Source organism: Tursiops truncatus, chromosome 2 (genome assembly GCF_011762595.2).
Source record: "Tursiops truncatus isolate mTurTru1 chromosome 2, mTurTru1.mat.Y, whole genome shotgun sequence".
NCBI classification, from domain to species: Eukaryota; Metazoa; Chordata; class Mammalia; order Artiodactyla; family Delphinidae; genus Tursiops; species Tursiops truncatus.
This window is the reverse complement of record NC_047035.1, coordinates 40,767,126-40,784,401: the sequence shown is the minus strand read 5'-3', so window position 1 is coordinate 40,784,401 and position 17,276 is coordinate 40,767,126. Positions and strand designations below refer to the sequence as shown.

Below are 17,276 nucleotides of genomic sequence, written 5' to 3'. Positions count from 1 at the left end.
GCTGATCCAACATAAGACCTTTTTTGACATGAGCTGAGCCATGAATGCACTCTGTCTGAGGTGGTACTTCATTCATCCTAATAATCCACTGATTTCTATAAAACCCAATAAATGATATTTTTCTTACTAAAAAAATGTACTAATCTGGTAGCCCAAATAGATACTGTATACATATAGTCATTAGTGTCATGGTCTCAATAATTTATCAAAAATTTAGAAATTTTCCCCATAATAAGTATTTATAGATATTATAATTTTTGTTCAGCCTTAAGAGGTTAAATCAATTAAAATATGTCTAAACAGAAAATCTTCCTTGGTCATCAGCTTAACAACTACTCACAAAAAAATACCACACTAAAGTCTAGATCGGGAAGTGAAGAATACATAAATACCACTTCTAGTTATGGCTGGAACATAAACAAGCATAGGGGAGGTCCTAAACCTGAATTTCAGCCAGGATACCAGGATTGTTGATATCACTTCCAAGAGAACTGAAGAATATTAACGTGAATTATGTGATCAGGACTTAAGGTTTTATTTCTCAGCTAAGAAATATGGTATGTTAGAACTCTCTTTTCTTAATGGATGAAAGATATAATTTCAGTTTTTAACTAATTAGTGTCCTCAGTCAAACAGAGCCAATGCCGGAATTACAAATAATAGTTTGTATGAAACTAGTCTTCACAATATAGACTGGCCTGTGAACCAAGAAGGAGCTGTAGATCAGGTTCTGGACCTTCTGCCTCTTACCCACTCTACCCAGGAGGGGATGAAATCACCAAAAGAATTTCCCATAGGAAACCACAAACCCCAATACCTCTGGTACCACCTGCATGTCCTTCTGCGCAAGGGTCAGCCCTCCCCAACTCTGTTTAATTCTTGAGAGCCAACAGGTATACAACTATACCAAACCACTGCATTTCACAATGTAACTTGAGACAAACTGAATCTGAAAGGCTATTTTATGGGTATTTTTGCCTCCACTCCTGCAGGTAATACAATCCACAGTGCACCCACTGGCTAGCAGTATTTGACGCTCCTAACCCTCATTACCATTCTTCCTTTCGTACACTTCTCAAGGGAGGTGTGGCTGAGAGCACCAGCAAAGAAAATAGGTCTTTCCTAATCATTTGTGCTGTTCATAAGAAGTGTACTTAATGAAGGATTAGAATCGATCTTGAGTCTTGTTTGTGAGTTTTCTTCATATCTTCACAAAATTTGGTACTTCTATTTTACTATATTTTATCCATCTATTTCAGATAGTTATTCAAATTCAAGTCTTCATTATCCCAAAGTCATATGTGATCTACATTTAAAAAGGGGGAGGGATGGTGTGTGACAAATGATAGCATTTGTCATGTGCATCTTTTTACAGTACATTTGCCACCATATAATGCTAAAAACTTGAACTTCAAAAAATAAACCTTGTACTTCACTTCATTCCCTGTTTAGCTCAGCTAACTAATGTTGAAATCTTTAAATTTTGTAAGAAATTGGCTTATTTTTCCATTGTTTTGCCTTAATCAAAAGGGAAAAGGGACTTCCCTGGCGGCGCAGTGGTTAAGAATCCGCCTACCAATGCAGGAGACATGGGTTCGAGCCCTGGCCCAGGAAGATCCCACATGCCGCGGAGCAGCTAAGCCCATGTGCCACAACTACTGAGCCTGCGCTCTAGAGCCCGCGAGCCACAACTACTGAGCCCACGTGCCACAGTTACTGAAGCCCATGCGCCTAGAGCTCGCGCTCCACAACAAGAGAAGCCACTGCAATGAGAAGCCCGCACACCGTAACGAAGTGTAGCCCCCGCTCGCCACAACTAGAGAAAGCCTGCACGCAGAAATGAAGACCCAACGCAGCCAAAAATAAATAAATAAAATTTTTTTAAAAGGGAAAAAATACTTTCAATTGTTAAAGACCAATTAGCTCTCTGAAATCGACCTATAATTAAAATCATAAAATGTCATGCATCACGAAATATACTGAAAACATCTAGTATGTTATCTTCTAAGCACTCCATGAGGGCTAATTCATTTTATCTATAACTAATTTCCAGTGGAAAGAAAGTTACTATACTTCTCAGCATATTGACAAATAAGTCTTTCAGTTTCGCGGAGATTAAGTGATTGAACAGGAACTACTGCCTCACCACTTACATATAAATCCTTTAGAGAAATTCTAACACTGAGGGGGCCTGGATTTCCACATTTATTTTATTTCACTGTGATACATCTACAGAGTAGAAATAAGACTCCACTCTTTATCCAGTCTCCAAGGTCAGTCATATACTTTTTTATTTGAAATGAACTAAAGCTGATTTAAAGCGGACATGCCTTTTAGAATGCCCTGAGGCCTTTCATTTCTTGAATGATATGTTAAAGGTTGGAATCTACCCAAACCTCCTTGAAGCACCCTCTGCAAAGTTTAATCTAATTTGAACTAACTTATTCCTCAGTATAAAATGCTCTTTCTTATTTCTTTTTATTGTTTGAGTGAGCACATGGACATATTTTTGTGTTTCTAAACATGTGGATGCTGGAACAATTTAGAAAGAAAAACACTACATATTTATTTTGGTCATGTTAAAAGCAGTGACAGAAAGCATAATTCTGAGAACTCCTGGTCCTGACACTCTGCAAATCATTTCACAACATGCAAATGATTTAGCAGCAATATAGTCATAGTTCCTAACAAATACTTCTCTGATTATAGGATACATTCCTAAAAGTGATGGGCTTCAACTCCCACTTTTTCTCTCCATTTCTGTATGTGCACTGCTTACATTCAGATCTCTACTTTGCAGATAAAATATTATATCGTGTATTTTCCAAAAATAAATACTTGTGTGGGACTACACAATCCTGCAGGCGTAAGACAGAGTATATGTATATAACAGAGCTTTTTGAAAATTTTCTCAACATGCATCTGTGCCCTCTATCTCTACCTCAAGGAATTAGTGAGTGTAATACAACGTTTTTTGACAGAAAAAGTGGTGAACTCATCCTGAGCATGTATGGTGGTGATTAACTACAAACTGATCAACTTCCCCAAACTAAAAACTTAAATATGTACAGTTTTTAGTTGATTAGGATACTTTCGAAGAAAATGAAGATGCTGGAGAAAAATACAGAGTTAAAGAACTGAATACAAAACTGCTTCTTTCAGTAATGACAACGAAATCATTGTGAAGGGATTGCAGTGCATGAGGATCCATCCTTAAAGGCACTACCACATGCATGCTCCACCTACTCTCTAGGTTTTATATTTACCTTTGCTGGGGCTGCTCCTCCCATCAGTAGTTCTGGGTCTCTGGTTCTACCACTGAGTCAGTCTAGGGGGAAAAAGTCTCAACATAATCCCAGAGGTTCTCTCTCATATTCTCTCTCTCTCTCTCATAACTCTCTCTCTCATATTCTTCCTCTGTCTCTCCCTCTCCGCCCCTCCTCATTGACCCATGCAAATTTCAGCTATGCACTTAGCTTTCAATAGTACCTGAATGAGAAAGTCCTTGAAATCACAGAAGGATGTGCAGCATGTCAAAATGAACTATTCATCCCCGGTGATCATTAGAGTGTCACAAGAGAAGAAACGTACCCAAGAGGGTCCTGCAAAATTCCAACTCTGGGAATTGTGTTCTATATAAAGACTCTCTGTCATTTCAGCAGCCCATTCATTTACTCAAATAATATTTATCAGGTGCTATTATATCCAGCACTGTGTTAACATCAGCAAGGCATTAAATCTTCAAAGTACTTTCTTATTCTACACTTATGTTGACATGTTTAGGTGAGGCCTTAAATTCTCTACTCAGATGAATGCTTTAGTTCCCTTCTAAGTAATTTGTCATTTTCAGGCATATTTAAGTGGGTTTTATTTTTCATCAATGGAACTCTACCATATATGATGGCATCTACACAAGTGTTTGAATCATGAAGAACAATAGAGATGACAAATTCCAAGCATTGTAAATTTAAATATCATTCCAGAATTAAATTCTGAAGTTAAACTTCTAGATTCTAGACTCAGAGCTTCAAGAAATAAGATTCAGCTTTGGCTACTCCCAAAGGCTAGCCAGACCTTAGGTCTCTATTAAAATAATTTGTGATTCTTTCAGTGTTTCAGACAAAAGGAGGAAATGGTCATAATCTGCCCTCATTGGAAACTCTAGCATGATGGGAATTTTCCTAAGCAGCTTTCTGAAAGTCTAAGGAGTCTTCAAGCATGTTATAATTATAGCTACTATTCATTGTCTTTTCCGCCAAGCACTTTACGTTGAATACTTCAGCTCATTTAAGCTTCATGGTACCCCTTCAGTGTATCATGGTTCCTATTTTCCCTGATGAGCCTCGGCGAAGTTAGGTAACTTGCCCAAAGTCACACAAGTTGCAAGTGTGTGCAAGTGATGGATCTGTGACAATGCATTATTCTGCTTCCCAGTCAGTAACGTGCTTCTACGTTTAAGAAGAAAAAAGACAATCACTTCCCTAGTCCCCTAGGGAAGTGGGGACTGATAATGCTGTCTGAGAAAGGTTTCTGAATTCAAGAAGACGGAAAAAAGGAAATTCTGTTAGAGAACAAAGCAGTCACAACTGTCAGGGTTAAGGAGAAAAACTCGCCTCGAGGCGCCTCGGCTTTACTTCCTCCTACCAACCCTAGAGGCTGCGAAGGCACCGGGCGCGGTGATTGACAGGAGAGTACGACCCAAGGACGGTCGGCCGCGTGGGGGTCGGAACGTCAACTTCTCAGCTCCCCTTGCTCCCACCACCCCCGCCCGCCTCCACGCCACCTCCCGGCCGCTGGCTGGGAGCTTCCACTACCGGTGCGGGCGAGGCCGGAGGCAGATGGATTCTGCTGACTGATGGGGGCGGCCGAGCGCGAGGGCGCGGAGTGAGTGAGGCCCGCGCGGCGGCCCGCCCGGCCTCAGGGTTCCAGCAGCTCCCCCTGCACCCTCCGGAATCGGGGTGGAAGGTTTACCTCCGCCCAGAGCCTCCACCAGGCCTGCGTGGGCTCAAAGGTGGGGTCCGGGCCCCCGCTTGCGGCCCGCGGGGGCGCTCTAGGCCCCGGTGCAGAGGCCGCGCTACCCGCAGGGGTCTGAGGGCTTGAGGCCGCAGGTTTTCCTTCTCAATCCGGGTTGACCCTAAAGACAGATGAAACGGTGGGGGCGGCAGCGGCCCACGCGGTCTGGAGGCGCAGGGCGCTTGGGACGCGGCGTGGAAGCCGGCCCCGAGGGGCGCCCGGGCCTCTCTCGCCCAGCTCTCTCCCGGTTCTGCACTCCTTCCCTGGCTCAGAAGGCCCGCCGACCGTGGCCCCGATCCGCTCCCTTCTCCTCCCCCCGCCCCGCGTCGGGCTCCGCTTTCCCTCCATCAACTCCAGGCCGAATTCAATCCGAGAAGGCTCCTTTGAGCTTTTGTGTTTGCTGGGGGAGATGTGGGCGCTGGAGGGATCGCGTTACAACTTTCATTTCCTGAAATGTTTGAGGGAACATCCAGGGTTTTTATCCCCCCATCAGGCCGGGCGATGGGTTCGGGTTTCAGGCCTTGTCATTCAGCTGTCACCAAACAAACGAAGCTCTCAGAGCCCTGGAGAGGGAGAGCTACCTGCTATTCATGACCCCTGGAGCAGGTGATCGCTCATGGGAAAAACAGATAGAATTAATCATAGGGCTGTTCTCTGTTTCCTCTCCTTTTTGGCAGACCTGCCCACAGTGTGAAACCTGTCAGAAAACAAATTAACTCTTTCTTGTTCCCCAGGGGAACTAAAAATACATTTTCAGAAAGCCCACCACACACATTCACACCAAATGACATTTGGAGAGAACATCTTTATATCTGCTCCACTTTGCAGTTTCTTAGTTTGTGGGGTTCCCATCTTAGTGGGACTTGGAACCTCGGGAACTAGGGGAGAATGGGGCAACTTCAGATCACCTGGTTCTATCTACTGAAAGGAGCCCCAAGTGTGATCTCCAAACTCAGGTAGATTTGGACATCTCCTTTCTGCCTGGGTGTCAATGCAGTTGGGCTTGATCCTAATAAAAGGAAAATATCTACCCTAACATAAATCTGTAAGAAATTTCTGTAAATGGGTGTTTCCCCTCCCCCAGATTCTTCCCTAAGTCAACTTTGTTGAGCATCCATATTGGGCTCTGTATTGGAAAATCCGAATGATTTCAAATTTTCCCTCATTCATTTCCTTAGTTGCCTCAGTTGAACAAAAGCACAAAGGTTAGCATATTGGTGTTCTTTGTTGTGAGGATACTGTTTACCTGCTACTCATTAAATATTATAAATACAAGTTTTAAATTACACCTTTATTTTTTACTTTGTTCTACTTTTCTTTTCCCTACATCTGTCCCGCCCTAGAAAATTTCTTTTTTATAGAGGGAAAGAGAAAGTGCATACAGATTTCCTTCTAAGATATATTAATGTTGGAAAATTTAACCAGGACAGGTTAGGAGTCTTAAATCAGAATGATTTTTAAAGAACAGAAATATGGTAAGGGGACTGCATTGTCATTTTGCCTTTTAGTTTTTCCATAAAAGGGTGTTTTTTTTGTTTTGTTTTTTTGTTTTTTTCTTGGTGAGAAATCAGGAGATATACTGTGTGTAAAAATAATCCTCCTGGCCTTCTTTATGAAGATTTTGTCTGTTTATTTTGAAAACAGCCATTGGTTCCAGATTCCCAGAACTGATTTTCTTAGATTAGCTGTTTGTACTCAGAGGTAGAGCCCTGAGCAATATTATTCTTCAATTAAAATAAAGAATTTGACTTTAGGAAGAAGCATGTTATGTTTATATAGCATCAGCAACGCATAGAAAATATTCACTACACATATCTGAAGACAGACAAGGCTTCAATTGTTTAAACATTCTTCTCACTTCATAGATACAAAGGCACGCTGACCTATCTAGCTTAATTTTTTTTAAGCTTGTTACTTACTTTCATATTCATGACATCCTAAATACAGAACTAATGCTTCTTCTTTATAACTACCTCCTTGACTTTTAGGTAAAATTTCCTTTTGCAAGGTACTGCAGACTATGCCACCTCACCCTCAAAATGTGCATTTTCTGTACAAGCTCTGTAAGTTGCTGCTCCCCTCCGCCAACCACACCAGTCCCCACCACCACCACACACACAAAAAGCTGCAAAAGTTAAGGGGAACATTACTGCATACTGATGCTTATAGTTTAAATATAATATCTGTTTGAGAGCCAACTAAAGATGTCACAGCTATGTGGATTTTATTTGGTTTGTTTTTTGGGTTTTTTTTCCACAGTCCCATTGCCTTTCCCTGGCATTTAGATCATTTGGATAACTAGCAGCTCAGTTTAGAACTGAAGTGCTGCAAAGCAGCTAAAGCCATGCCTTAAGGGGAAGGAGGGGGCAAGGAATGTAGTTGAGTTTGTAAAAATACTTAATATAAAGTAAAAGACATCTAGAAAGTTGGTTTTACAGGCTTGCTGGTTGGAAGCTGCAGATTTTTTATCAGGGATGCAAACCGACCAGCTCTATGAAATGTTAAAAAACATTTTAAAGTTGTTGTTATTGTTTCTTTTTAAGAATCTTAAGATAAAAAAATACGTAGTCTAGGACCGTGTTTTCCTTCAAGATGCCACGTGCATATCAGCTCAGGTCCTGAACCACCACCCCAGCAATAAATTATGTATCTATTATAAATAAGCCATGGCATTTTAAAAGTTGTAATCAATTTTAAATCCTATTCTAAAATAAATTATATAGCAAATTAAATTTGCTTTGTGTTAATCCATTAATGCTTCTATTTGGATCTGCCTATGTCAGTCCCATAAAAGATTTATCTTCTAAGTTAGGGAGGATGGAAAGGACAGGGGACCAGATGGAGGGAGTTGGTATACAATTTCCATGCCTCCTTATTATAGTAAGTAAAGGGCCAGAATCTATCTTTCTACTTATCTGTCTTTTTAATGATAACCACTAATGGCACAGAAGAGAAAACAGCCAATATCACCTAATTGTATTTTAATTACAATTGGGTAGCCACTTCAGGTACACTTAAGTGTGTGTTACAACTTAAGTTAACTCTTTTCTCTTTCAAAGATAAGACAGGATTGGGGTTTTAGTTTTAGTTAGTTTTTCTTTCTGCATTTTCCTGTTCGAGGGGGTGGGGGGAGAAGAATGTGATTTTAAGAACACTTCAACGTTATGGCAAAGGAAAACAATTAGTGGGCACTTTTGCAAAAGAAGGAGTGGGGGAGACTCCCAGGCAGCAAAGCAATACAGGAGAGCAAACCTTAAGGTGTCTGTGCTCTTCCTGCTGAGAAGTGGGGTCTCAGCTGTCCATTAACAAGTTAAAAGGATAGAAGCTGAAACTCAGATGGGAGACAGGCATACACGCGCCTCAAGCAATCTCTTTCTCTTTGTTTTTAAATGCTACTGCAGTGTTGTTCCTCGCTGTCTGAAAGGACCACAGCGCCTAAAACAGTGATTGCCATCCTCAGTGGGAGAACAGGTTTCCAATTTCATCAGCTGGAACTAAGTTGTGTGTGTATACTCAGATTAAAACACTAAAGAAAATGCAGCCTTTCCAGGGCAGCACTGTTTCTGGGCAGAGGACAAGCCAACAACTCGCCCATGATTTTGACTTCTCGGTCCTGGCTGGCTTACCCATATCTTTAGAGAATCTGCCAGGTGGAGCTATTGGATTCAATCAAACTAGGGAAGAAACGAAGGCGGGGGTCACTTGAGGGGGCTCACAAGTCCCCACCTAAGGTCACGGAGCATACCTGCGGGCTAAGGAACTGAGCCCTCGGGTACCCTTGGTGCGAATTGCCCCTGGGGGCTAAGTGGGCACAGACACTAGCTCCGCTGGCTTCGGGTGTTTGGAGGAGGTAGTCTGGGAGTGTTTTTACTCTCCTACTCCTGGGAAAAGCTCAGAAAAAAAGAAGAAATAACGTAGAGAGAGCACGTGGGCCACCAGCCACTCTCCTCACCTTAACCCTGACCCACCTGTTCTGTCAACACCACCTGCCCCACCAAAGAAGGGCAAAGTGTGCGCCGCGACAGCCCAGCCCGAAGCGCGCTGCGGGCCTCGGCCGGGGCCTCCCTGCTGGGGACCCGGGAGGTGCGTCGGGAGGAGGCCGCTGCTCGCCCCAGGGCCACGGGCTAAGGGGAAACGCCGGACCAGGCCCAGCGAAGGAAGCCGAGCTGCCGCCCGGTCCTGCCCGAGACTCTAGAAACCCGGGCCGCTCTCCTCGGCCGCCGTTGAAGTTCTAACGACAAGCCAGGGAAGGGGTGCCCTCTGTGGCTGGCACCCCTCCGCCGAGCGCGCGGCTGATGAGCCCAGGTCCGAGGGCCAAGACCCAGGCCGCAGGAAGCAAAGGAAACGGGCCATACCTGAAGTAGGAAGGGCGGCCCGGCCTAGGCCGCCTCCCGACCAGGCTCTTGGGCCTGAGCCGGCTGCCCTCAAGTCTGAGAACCAGGGAACGCTCCCACCTGCCGCCTGGCCCGGGAGCCGCGAGTGGCCAAGACCGCTTCATCCCTCCGCCACTGGGCCTGGTCCAACCCAGCGGTAGCTCTTCCCGCGTGGCTCACGTGCCTCGCCCGGAACTTAGCTCCTTAATTCAAAGAGCGAGACGCGACTTGAGCTTGGGAGGTGGCTCCTGGGTGCCCAAGGCCACGGCAGCTGCGTTGTCCCCCGAAGCTCAGGCCTTTGCCTCCTCCACGGTCTGGACCTTAGAGGCTAGCCTCCGGGGCTCCGCAGGCCGGGCCACTAGGCCCGCGCCTGGAGCTGCGCAGTGATGCGGCTCCCGGGACGCGCGCGATTCTCCGTGAAACGGTGAAGCGGCTCCACCCGGGTCCGGGGGCGGAGAGCAGCGGCGCCCCGATTTCCCGCGCCTTGGGAGGGCAGAGTGGCAGGAGCAGCCACGGGAGTCTGCAGGTGGCAGGAGAAGCTCCTCCAGTTTTCTGCAGCCGGAGACGCGCGGAACGGAAGCCTCTGGCTCCCTAACCTGGAGTTCTGCTTGGAGACTTGACCAAAGACCTCCAGGCGGGGGAGGCGGTAGGAGTGAAGCCCCCTCCAGCCGCAGCCGCCGCTGCAGGCGCGGAGGCTGCGGCGGAGCAGAGGAACAGCCGTTCCGTGCGGGGTCAGTGCCAGGTGCCCGACTCGCCCTCAGGGTGCGGGAGAGAGCGGCGTGACAAGGGTCACAGCTCAGCAAACTCAGAGTTCGCCCACAAGCACCAATGCTACTGCCACTTCCTGGAAGCTTCCGCTTCATCTCGGGGTCAAGCCCAACCTGTCCTGCCTGGAGAATAGTTCAAGACCGGCGGTGCCCGGCCTCAGCGGCCTCCTTCTCCCTGCCCGCAGCTCGTGGTGCTTTGGGGACTCTTGAGTCCCTACCTGCTAAGCCAAATTCAGGAACCGTCGGCCAAGCCCCTTGGCCTCCCGAGCATTTAAGGAAGCTTCGTTCTCAGCCAAGAGGTCAAGGCAAGCAGGCAGTGGGGACCCGAACAATCCTGTGTTCAGATCTAAAACGTAAAAAATTTAAAAATCGCCCTAATATGTTATTGTTCTCATCTTACTTGATAAAATTCTGTAAGGTTTCATCCTAAAAACTATTTATAAGCCGTCGTTCATTACTTTGGGCTCTCCTTATGAAATCTGTAAAGGAGAAATCGAAAAGTGGCTTTTGATTCAGTTAAACTGTGAAGCCGAGAAGGTAAATTAGAGGTCCCTTAACAGCAGGTCCTTGAAGATTTCCTCGAGGAAAAAAAAATATGGTTAGTTCCCCCTAATGATTGCTCTAAAATGATTGCCAAGAAAACTCAAAGCAATATTCAGCTTTCTCGCTTCCTCCTGCTTGTCCCTGGTTTAGCCAGACTGAGAGGAGGATGGTGAGGGAGGCACATTGTGCAATTTCTTATTAAACACATCTGGAATTTGCGCACTCTGGATCGAATGCCAGGGATTTTACAAAGAGTTTATGACTGTGACAGAAAATTGTCCTTTTAACGAGTTTACAAGCAGTAATCACAGGGGCTTTTACAGGACCGGCCCACTCTGCTCCTTGCCAGATTTGCAGACATTTCCAAGATTCACCAACCAAGGGAGCAGGAAGTGGGCCGGGGTGCCCAGGGAGACAGAACTTCCACGAGTCTAAAATTATACTAAACAGAGCTGGAAGACTGGGGGGTAGTCATCTGGGTAGGAAGAGAGGGCATGTAAGAAATTAAAGTAATTGGCCCTTCCTATTTTTCAGGGAGATTTCCGCGGTGTCCTTTGAAGCCTGTCAGGGTCATTGAAAGCTATCTTTGTGCAGGGTGTTTGTTTTGGGGAGTGAATGTGAAGAATGCGAGGAGATCCCCTGTGAGAGCCCCTCCTGCAGAGGGTGGCATTTCTCCGTGGCCCAAGACGTGGAGAATAAACACCCTAGTGACTTAAATAAACACCAACTTAATGATCCAAAACACTAACAAGGGAGATTGGGACCCTGAGCTCCCAATCCAAAGGATGGTCTCTGAGCGGCTGTGTGAACATCTGTCCATCACTGAGGGGAAAAATGACTTTATAAGTAAAAGTGACTACAGTTAAGTACAGTGACCCTTTCTCCCTGGAACTCAGTCACAGCCATTTAGCATTTAAAAAAAAAAAAAAACTCATAATAAGAAGGCCTTAATCTCCCCATCTCCCACCCCCACTTCTAGATCAGGACAGGAAAGATAGGAAAGAGTAAGAAAGAAATGAATATATTAATGGTGACACAGATGGAGAAAAATCAAAATTATGAAACTGTCATGTCAGAAAATAGACTTCCTCTGGGGAGTAATATTTTACAAAGCACAAGCAAGCCAATCCTGTTATCCTGAGTAGAATTTTAATAAATAATGCCATTTGTTTCACTAATTTTAAAAGCTAAATACAAAGATACATCATTTTTGCCCCAGGCAAAAATAATTTGGAGCCTACATGATTACTGGGATTTTTCTGGACACTATCAGGCAGCACGGCAAAGAACTCCTGTCCTGTTGGTCTGCTTTCTATTTGCACAGAGTAATTCACAATGTTGCTATCCTTGTACAAGTTCCCTTTTTTTCCCCCCCAAGCAGATAAATTATTTTACTTTCACAGTCTTGTCATAAATTTGTTAATAATACAAAAGAGCTAACATACGAATGATGTGGAGAAGAGCTAGTGGTAAACAAAACTGCATCTCTAAATAATAAAAAAATAAATAAATACCCCAAAGCTAAATTCACTCTTTTTCTGTCATATAATTAACTCAGTCACCACTCTTGGTTCAGGAGATGGCCTTCAAAGTACCCTGCAATTCATAACCACCATTAAGTAAGAAAGCAAGAAAACTATTCGTTTAAAAAAAATGGGGGGGGGGGCCCAATGACAGCAATACACAACTCACCTTTCAGAAACAGAATCAGTACTCCTGGTGTTCTACTAAGTTTTAATTTAGACTGGTTTAGGTACAATAGAAAAGAAACCTGAAAACACATGCTGTTTTAGTAACAAATACCAGGTTGCTAGATTTGTTACCTATTTTTGCAAGCTAGAAACTAGGAACAGGAGAAACCCTTAACAGGAGTAGGCTACAGATAAGAAAGCTTCAAGGGCATGAGAAGTAATGGCATTCAGGAAAGTGTTTTTTCACACTGGTACATTTTTAAAGTTTGCCATAAAAAAACCCCAAGAAAACAAACAACAACCAAAAACCCCCACTAAATTTGACAGAAGTATTTGTATTACTAATGGTCACTTCTATTTCTAACTGCCTCACATAGAGAGCATTAAGACATTTAGGCACTTGTTTTTTCCCCTAATACTGTTCTTTCATTTTAATCTACATAAAATTGTTTAACACTAAATATGAAAATGTAAACTTAATTTTCCCCATCAAAAAAAAGTTATAAGATCGTATTTTTCCTATTCACCTTAAGAATGCAACCAGTTCCTCCCAGGCTGGAGGATCTTTTCACTATTTTGATCTCCTCTCTCTCTGTCTCTCCCTCGTTTTCATTTCCTTTTCCTCTTCTCAAAACATTTTTCCATAAATAAATTAAAATGAAGTAATTAAAATCCAGTTGATCTTGTAATTTCCATTCATTGAAAAAAGAAAAAGAAAAAAGAAAGGCTACTGAAGCTGGAACACGGGTTGCCCAGAACCAAGACTGGGTGACTGGATATTTTTGTTTGTTTGGGTTGTTTTTTTTTTTCGTTTCCCTGATCTCCACACTGGGAGGGGAAATAATGCAAAAGTGGAAAGAGTTGGAGAGAAGAGGGCACTGAGCTTGAGATCGCTGTTGGGTTTGAATTTTTAAAAAGATATTTGTGAAAGTCCACCATTCCTTTATGCGCAAAGAACCCCAGAAACAAGCTGCAAAAATGTTCCTGATTTCTATTTACAAGTGTCCCTAGTCACTGCTTCGAGGCCCCAATCCCTCCCCCTTAGGACCCCAAGTCCACCAGACTGGAGGTGAGGGGGCCCAGCAGAGAGTCCTGGAGCTGATGCTGGTGGGCTTGCAGGCCGTGGGTGGGCTGAGAGGCGGTTAAACCTGGGAGAGAATAGTTTGAGCTCCTGGCGTGGCTCATATTGCCCTGCAGCAGAAGGACCGAGTTCTGGTCTGGACTTTGGGGAGGTGAGAATTCTTCTTCTGAGCTGGACATGAGCGGCTTGCCCCCTTCCAGAGGAGAGAGTTGATTCTGCTTGTTGGAGGAGGAGTTATTGTTTTCAGTGTTCTCCCTAAGAAATAGAGGACAACACCATATGGTTAAAAAAAAAAAAAAAAGTAAGTTAAAAAAAAGTGTGAGATGGAGGGAGGGGAGCTGGAAGGAGGAAAGGGCCATTGTGCAATCAGTCATTGACCCAAATGGAGAAGCTCTGCCCTCTCACCCATCCCCAAGGGTCCTAGGGGAAATGAAGAGGCAGAAGAGACTTGAGAAATGGGGAGCTACGGACAGAGCTCCTGGGAAGCCAGGTCCCTTCCTCTTCCAGATTTTAGAAAGCCAGATCAGCAGGGCTTATTTGAAACATAAAAATTATTTTTAAATTTTTGTTCAAGCAGTTATTTTTAAATACCTATCAACAAGTACCACATTTAGAAGTAATGAAATTTGAAAATCTTCCAACAAATGATTGTTGGTGATGAAGAAAATGATCGGGGGACGAACAGCACCCACTGAACAGATGTTTGGTGGTGAATCAAGTCAATTGTCCTGTTCCCATCTGAGGAAACGATTAACCGTCGAGTTTCCCTGCCCCTGCCCGGAGGTTGTGGTCTCAGAGACACAGGACAGGTCATGGGAAGTGGTGTCCAGAGCGGCCCAGTGACCTGAGTAAACACAGGGAGCGCAGCCAGTCTCTCCGATTTCATCAGGGAGTGGGCCCTCGGGCCTGGCTTAAAGGACGGCCTTTTTGAAACTAACGTCTACCTGGAACTGTACTGTTCCTGTCTCCGTGTTACTCGCTCAGCCCTCAGTCCCTCACGGCCCTCTCTCAGACTCCCTGCGGGCATCCACACCAGCGCACCCATTCCCCACAGGGGAACTTCGCGACCCCGCACAGCCGGAGCCTGTGCGAAGAACCGGGGTCTCAGTCTGGGCGCTCGGTGCTGGTGAACAGCAGGGTCTTGTAGCCCTTGGCGCTTCTGCCTTCAGAGGGCTCGGCCGTCCTCCCCACCGCGGGGCCCGCCTGTCTCCCCAACTCTCTCCCCATCTTTCGCAGTCTCTCCCAGAGAGCCCATTTCAGCTATCCAGACTCTTGCTTTTCCACCCAGAGGGGAACAAGGCGGCGACATCTTCGGCCCCCAGGCTCCGAAGCGAACAAAAGAAACCTAGCCGACTCGGGAGCTTAGGTTTCCCCCAAACTGCCCGGCTCCCCGAAGCGCTCTCCCCACCGCCGCAGCCGCCGCCACCGCCTCCCACACGCTCTTCCGAATCTCGGTCGGGAACTCTACAGCAAACGAGTGGAGCCGGGCCAGGTGGCCGGGTGTGTTGGCGTGAGGAGGGCGGGGGCACAGACAGGTTAAAAAAATATTGCTTTCTGAGCTCTGGGGTGAGAGAAGTCTGCGACTGGAAACCCCTTCCTCACCCGGGGAGGGGGGCGGGGGGGCGGCGCGGACAGCGAGACTGACCAGCCTCGGCTCCCAGCCAGGCTCGAGGGAGCCGACGAGGAGCAATCTTTTCTGGGCTCGGGGCGCCAGGGAGTAAATGCAGCGCCAACTCTCCCAAAGCTCTCTTTTCTGTGGATTTCTTTTGAAAGACTCCTCCCTTTGTACAGCTAGTGCGGAATTAAGCGACCTCTCACCCAGAAGACTACCAGGACAGAGCGATTGAAGGACGGGGCGGGAGTGGTGGCTGAGAAGTTTCAGGCCAGCTCCACCCTCACCGGGAGCAAGAGGAGAGAGGTTCGAGACCCTCAGGCCCCACCGAACCCCTCTCCTCGCGATACCAATCAACACTGCCCTTCTAAGCTGATCTAGAAACTCACTCTCCACCCGCCACTCCTCGCCCCAGCCAGCCAAGGAGGCATGAAAAACAAACCTAGCGCCAACATTTTCCAACACACATCCAAGGAAACCCACGCGCGGACGCTCAAATCAGATGAGCACCCCCCGCCCCACCCCTAGCAAGCGATCTCAGAGTTCACGAACTTTCGCCGCAGTGCCGCGGAAGCCTGGGCGCCGCCCGGCGGAGGGCTCCGGCCGGCTGGGTGGACACAGTGGCTGGTGCCTGCGGGGGCGGGAAGGGGCGGCGGGGACAGGAAGGCTTCCCGGGGTCGCCCGATCAGCGGGAATCACTCCGCGTACCTTTCCTTGGCCTCGGCGGCCCGGTCTCTTTGCCTCCGGTTCTTAAACCAGTTGCTGACTTGGGTGGTGGTGAGGCCGGTGGCCTCGGCCAGCTCCCGCTTCTCACGCGGCGAGGGGTAGGGGTTATGCGCGTACCACTCCCGCAGCACGCCCCGCGACTTCTCCTTGAAGCAGTAGCTGGTCTCTTCGCCGTCCCAGATGGTGCGCGGCAACGGGAATTTTCGGCGCACCCGATATTTGCCCACCGCGCCCAAGGGCCGGCCGCGCAACTTCTCGGCCTCCACGTAGTGCGCCTTCAGCCACAGTTGTTGCAGCTTGGGGTGGTTGTGAGGCGAGAACTGGTGGCTCTCCAGGATCTTGTAGAGCTCGCGGAAGTTGCCGCGGTGGAAGGCGACCACGGCCTTGGCCTTGAGCACGCTTTCGTTCTTGTGCAGGTGGTCGCAGGCGGGCAGCGACCACAGGAACCTGCCCAGGCGCTCCAGGTTCCCGCCTTGCTGCAAAACCTCGCATACGCACGCCACTTGCTCCTGCGTGAAGCCGAACGATGGCAGCATCGACATGGCTGGGGCCTGCCGGGGCGCACTGCCCTGGCGCACGCGGCAGGGAGCAAAGCCGAAAAAGCAGGAGGAGGCAGCCGCAGAGAGGGGGGCGCGGCTGCTCCTAACCCCCTCCCTAGGCTTTGCGAAGGCTAAAAAGCGAGTCGAGACTTGGGGACGGGCGGCCGAGTTAGTGGAGGAGGAGTAGGACTCGCGCTGGACAAGGAGCGTCCGGCTCACTCCGCAGCTTTTCGGGCCTCGCTGGCTCCGGCCTCCCGCCGGGTGGATGCTGCTTGTTGCCGGGGAACTTGGTTTCTGTTCTCCCCGCAGCTGCCTTAAAGCGCGCAGCGTCCCCGGCGCGCTGATTGGCTGCGGGCGGCGCCTATCCGGGGCTGGCCAGCCCGCGCGCCGCCAGGCCGGGCCGCGAGGCCGCGCCGCCCCGCGCGGGGAGGGCGAGGCTGTGCAGCAAGGGATAGGGAGTGGTGGGAGGAGGGGGACCGCGAGCGGTGGGAAGCGAGGGGGGGGTGGGGGGGAGGGAGCGGTGCTTCCCGGGGACGGGGGTGGTGGGAGTGGGTGAGCGCGTCAGGACCTTGAAAAGTGAGCCCCCTCTGCAGTGTCACCTAAGGGCAGCCGCGCACATCTCTGCACAAATCAATGACTCCAGACCTTCTGATTCGCCTCCTCTCCCTCCATACCCTGTCTCTGTCCCTTGCAGACTTGCCCTTTCCCGGTGAGCTCATATTTAATTACCTTAATGTTGGAATGAATAAGTAATGGATTGATGAATAGCTTATGGAACGCGATAAATAATACAAGAGCAGACCAGTGCTCCGGGCTGCAACCGCTGGAAGAATGGCTTCTCTCCCGGCTGGCTTCAGCTCCAGGAGCCAAGCCTAATTTCCTCCTCTCTTCCCTCCTGCCCCCACCTCCCTCCAAAAGTCACAGATACTCC

The 17,276-nt window shown here is 47.6% G+C and overlaps 1 protein-coding gene across 1 annotated transcript; it reads right to left on the bottom strand.

The window, feature by feature from the left end:
* Positions 1-11,823: 11,823 nt before the first annotated feature.
* On the bottom strand, positions 11,824-16,647 carry SIX1 (SIX homeobox 1). The gene is made up of 2 exons (XM_004319359.4): positions 15,789-16,647; positions 11,824-13,723 (listed from the first exon to the last, which is right to left on the bottom strand). Exons 1-2 carry the CDS (start codon positions 16,346-16,348, stop codon positions 13,429-13,431), a joined length of 855 nt encoding a protein of 284 aa, XP_004319407.1. The 5' UTR covers positions 16,349-16,647; the 3' UTR covers positions 11,824-13,428.
* Positions 16,648-17,276: the final 629 nt, after the last annotated feature.